Genomic DNA, 4,635 nt, shown 5'->3' with positions numbered 1-4,635 from the left:
TCAGTCCTTCAGACAGAAGCTTCACGCCTGAATCCTTCAGGTTGATGTTACTCAGGTCCAGCTGTCTCAGATTAGAGGTCTGAGAGCTGAGACCTGAGGCCAGAGCTTCACAGCTTCTCTCTGACAGGTCACAGTGACTCAGTCTGAAAAATAACAGATAAACAATTACAAAAATAAAACACTTATGTTGAAGCGTAATGAGATACTATTATATTTAGCAATATTTAATCTTGTTTTGTCAGGAAACTGAGCACTGATGCAGAGCAACATGTGGAGAGAATCAGAGGAGAAGAAGTGAAGAGAGAACAGCAGTAAAACAACACTGAATTGTTCAGTGTGCTTTTGATATCAACAGAATGTGTCAAATTTCTTTATTTTGTATTTGTTTTAGTAGAATTGATGATTATCACTTAGATAACAACCACAGGCCAGGTCTAAATTGTACTTTGGTGACAGTTACACCCAGAAATATTTCAGAAACGTGGACAATTTGTGCTCCATTGTATTCAGTATTGAACAAACTGAGTACCGATGACCACTTAATATTTTTGATATTTTATTTGAGTTGTTCCACCTGATCTGTGTTAACTAGAATAAACATTTAAAAGCTAAAGCTATGATCACAGATTTACTTACAGAGCTTTCTTGGAGGCTTTGACCACTGGCAGCAGCCTCAGAAGAGCCTCCTCTGAAGCAGAGTATTTCTGCAGGTCAAACACATCCAGATCTTCTTCTGATGACAGTAAGATGAAGACCAGAGCTGACCACTGAGCAGGAGACAGTTTATCTGTGGAGAGACGTCCTGATCTCAGGGACTGTTGGATCTCCTCCACTAGAGAACGATCATCCAGTTCATTCAGACAGTGGAACAGATTGATGCTTTTCTCTGCAGACAGATTCTCATTGAGCTTCTTCTTGATGTACTGGACTGTTTCCTGATTGGTCTGTGAGCTACTTCCTGTCTGTGTCAGCAGACCTCGTAGGAGAGTCTGATTGGTCTGCAGTGAAAGACCGAGGAGGAAGCGGAGGAACAAGTCCAGGTGTCCATTTGGACTCTGTAAGGCCTTCTCCACAGCAATCAGGTGGACAGATGGTTTAAACCACCAGTAGGTTGTTTGTGGTTGTTCCATCAGAATGAGTCCAGAGTTGATGAAGGTCAGATGGACATGAAGAGCAGCCAGAAACTCCTGAACACTCAGATGGATGAAGCAGAACACCTTGTCCTGGTACAGTCCTCTCTCCTCTTTAAAGATCTGTGTGAACACTCCTGAGTACACTGAGGCTGCTCTGATATCGATGCCACACTCTGTCAGGTCTGGTTCATAGAAGATCAGGTTTCCTTTCTGCAGCTGATCAAAAGCCAGTTTTCCCAGAGACTCAATCATCTTCCTGCTCTCTGGACTCCAGTGAGGATCTGTCTCAGCTCCTCCATCATACTTGACCTTCTTCACTTTGGCCTGAACCACCAGGAAGTGGATGTACATCTCAGTCAGGGTCTTGGGCAGCTGTCCTCCCTCTCTGGTTTCCAGCACATCCTCCAGAACTGTAGCAGTGATCCAGCAGAAGACTGGGATGTGGCACATGATGTGGAGGCTTCGAGCTTTCTTGATGTGGGAGATGATCCTGCTGGCCTGCTCCTCATCTCTGAACCTCTTCCTGAAGTACTCCTCCTTCTGTGGGTCAGTGAACCCTCTGACCTCTGTCACCATGCCAACACAGTCAGGAGGGATCTGATTGGCTGCTGCAGGTCGTGTGGTTATCCAGAGGCGAGCAGAGGGAAGCAGTTTCCCCCTGATGAGGTTTATCAGCAGCACATCCAATGAGGTGGACTTTCTAGGGTCAGTTAGGATTGTAGTTTTGTGGAAGTCCAGAGGAAGTCGACACTCATCCAGACCATCAAAGATGAACACAACCTGGAAGTCTTCAAAGCTGCAGATTCCTGCTTCTTTGGTTTCAGTAAAGAAGTGATGAACAAGTCCCACCAAGCTGAACTTTTCCTCTTGCAGCACATTCAGCTCTCTGAAAGTGAATGGAAATATGAACTGGATGTCCTGGTTGGCTTTGTCTTCAGCCCAGTCCAGGGTGTGTTTCTGTGTTAAGACTGTTTTCCCAATGCCAGCCACTCCCTTTGTCAGCACTGTTCTGATTGGTTCGTCTCTTCCAGGTGAGGCTTTAAAGATGTCTTCTTGTCTGATTGTTGTTTCTGGTCTGTCTGGTTTCCTGGATGCTGTTTCAATCTGTCTGACCTCATGTTCATCATTGACCTCTGCAGTCCCTCCCTCTGTGATGTAGAGCTCTGTGTAGATCTGATTCAGGAGGGTTGGGCTTCCTGCTTTAGCGATCCCCTCAAACACACACTGGAACTTCTTCTTCAGGGTGGATTTAAGGTTACGGTGACAAACTGCAGCTGGAAGTTCTGAATGAGAAGAAAAATAAACACTCAATTCCAAAAAGAACTAATCTTTAAAACATGTTGCTCCATCTTCCATCTCTGGGAAATGTTCATTTATCCAGCAGCTTAAATCTTTAGATAAATCCTCTTACTGCTCTGCAGACGGTCAGCCAGCTCCTCCTGCTTCATTCTCCTCAGGAAGTCCACTGTGATCTTCACAAATGCCTCTCTGCTGCTGCTCCTCTGATCCTCTAAGCATTCTGGGTAATCTGGACTTAGAACCTTCTGGATCTTCTTCAGCTCGTTCTTCACAAAAGTGATGATGTTGTCCTCCAGCAGCTGGAACAGAATATTTATGAATGAGCCAATCAGACTGAAATCATGGAGCCAAACATCAGATCCATGTTGGACACACTGACGATCCACTGGTCTACAAAGAGCAGCATGGAGATGACTGTGAACAGAACAGATGTAACAGTAGTTGTTGTACATGTACAGACCATAAATATGGAGTCCAGCTGTGTTTGATGCTGCTGGGCAGACTGACCACTGGGAACCTCTGAGCTCTGCTGGTCCACTCTGTGGAGGAACCATGAAGGATTAGATCCACACAGGATAAAGATCCAGGAGTTTCTGCTCAAATAACTTCATCTGAATCAAGTCTGTCAAGTTTTAAACTCTCAGATTGTGAACATATCAGTAATTTTCAGTCTGTTTTCATGGACGTCCTTTCAGTGGTGATGTCAGGGATGATTTTGAAGAAGCTCATCAAACTGAACCATCAGCAGATCACTGCTCCAAAACCAGAACATGATCCGAGTCTCCCTCCACCACCAGAACACTAGCTTTACTAACGTGGTAGATCAGTGTAGTACAGATCAATAACTGATGAGTCATTTGATCAAAATCACTGAGTGCTTCACGTCTGACCCTCTGATGCTTCTGTGGACATTTTGCATATTTAATGAATGTCTGACAGTTTTACATTCATTCTATGAACACAGTGGAAATGTTGTGTTATAGTCTCCATGTTGTTTCCAGCATCATAAATTCTTCAGTTCAGAAAATTAGATTCTTTCTTCACAGCTGAAAAACAACAACATTTATTCTCTATTGAAATCTGCATCGTCCACTCCAAAGGTCACAATCTGAAGGTAACATCTGGTTTTGTTCCCTGTGGTTAACTCTGAGCATCAGTATGGTGGGATTTATCCACTACATCCACACCACTGTGGTTCAGTGTTGTCCTGATGGAGTAACAGCAGCCAGTATGATCCAGGCTTTAGCTGCTGGGTCTCTGTGTGACCTCTCAGACTGTTTAACAGATCAGACACAAAGAGAATCAGAGCAGCTCTGTTCTTTAAAGACAAACATGAACCCACTCAGGTCACACTTTCCCCACAGATATGAGCATCACTGTCCTCAAACAGCAAATGACCAAGTCGAACATTTGGATCTTTTCTCTTTCATTGTTTTCTTTTTAATGAATCTTTGTAACAATCTGAGGATGTTTCAGGTCATATTTATCCAGGAAACACAAACATGTAAAGGAGTCATCACAGCTCTCTGACCTCGTTGCTCCAGGTTCACCACTGAAGAGTGGAGGTTCAAGTTTGGACCGGTCACTCCTCACAGACGGACAGCTGGACCCTGCAGACTGTGACCTCTGACCTCTGCAGACACAAACATGATTGAAGCAGCTGTGATCACACAGACTGCAGATAATGCAGCTGTTTCCTGTCAGTAACATCCTCTTAGATTAGAGTTCAGCTTTTTACAGGAAAACTGGACAAAACTGATTTTTGTTACAAACTCATTTTCATTTCCTCTCAGCTCACAAACACAGTCAGACAATCAACCAGAGTCAACACTGATTATAATGTCAGTGCAGAATTATTTCTGTTACTCAGTGAGTTCAGCTCTCTGACCTCGTTGCTCCAGGTTCACCACTGAAGGCTGGATTTTGACCTTTGGACCGGTCACTCCTCACAGACGGACAGCTGGACCCTGCAGACTCTGCTCTGTCCTCCTCTTCCTCCATCATCGTCTTCAGTCAGTCTGAGAGGTAAACCACAAACACTCAGTGAGTTCACATTAACAGGAGGAACTGACCTCTGACCTGTCATGTGACCATGAAACCAGGTCAATATGTCTGTAGGTTCAGTCATCCAGGTCATGTGATCTAAGGAGCTTGGAGAGAAAAGAGACGTCTTTAAGTTTCTGGAAGACGTTTCATCTGAGAA

General features: G+C 44.3%; 1 protein-coding gene across 1 annotated transcript; it reads right to left on the bottom strand.

The window, feature by feature from the left end:
- Nucleotides 1–632: 632 nt before the first annotated feature.
- On the bottom strand, nucleotides 633–2,482 carry LOC146679765 (protein NLRC3-like). Its single transcript, XM_085450429.1, has 2 exons — nucleotides 2,458–2,482; nucleotides 633–2,416 (listed from the first exon to the last, which is right to left on the bottom strand). The coding sequence occupies exons 1-2, from the start codon at nucleotides 2,480–2,482 to the stop codon at nucleotides 633–635; spliced, it is 1,809 nt and encodes a 602-aa protein (XP_085306555.1).
- Between the last annotated feature and the right edge of the window lie 2,153 nt (nucleotides 2,483–4,635).

The sequence above is a fragment of the Copadichromis virginalis genome, unplaced genomic scaffold (assembly GCF_057382275.1).
Source record: "Copadichromis virginalis isolate Kocher_CV1m ecotype Utaka unplaced genomic scaffold, C_Virginalis_male_GT1.1 unmapped_scaffold_1, whole genome shotgun sequence".
Taxonomy (NCBI): domain Eukaryota; kingdom Metazoa; phylum Chordata; class Actinopteri; order Cichliformes; family Cichlidae; genus Copadichromis; species Copadichromis virginalis.
This window is presented reverse-complemented; position numbering and strand designations above follow the sequence as displayed.

Bases quoted from the DNA above. Each gene is read 5' to 3' on its own strand.
- LOC146679765 (XM_085450429.1), bottom strand. From the start codon at position 2,482: ATGGAGCAACATGTTTTAAAGATTA. The intron at 2,417-2,457 runs GTTCTTTTTGGA...CTTCTCATTCAG, and splicing joins GCAACATGTTTTAAAGATTA to AACTTCCAGCTGCAGTTTGT.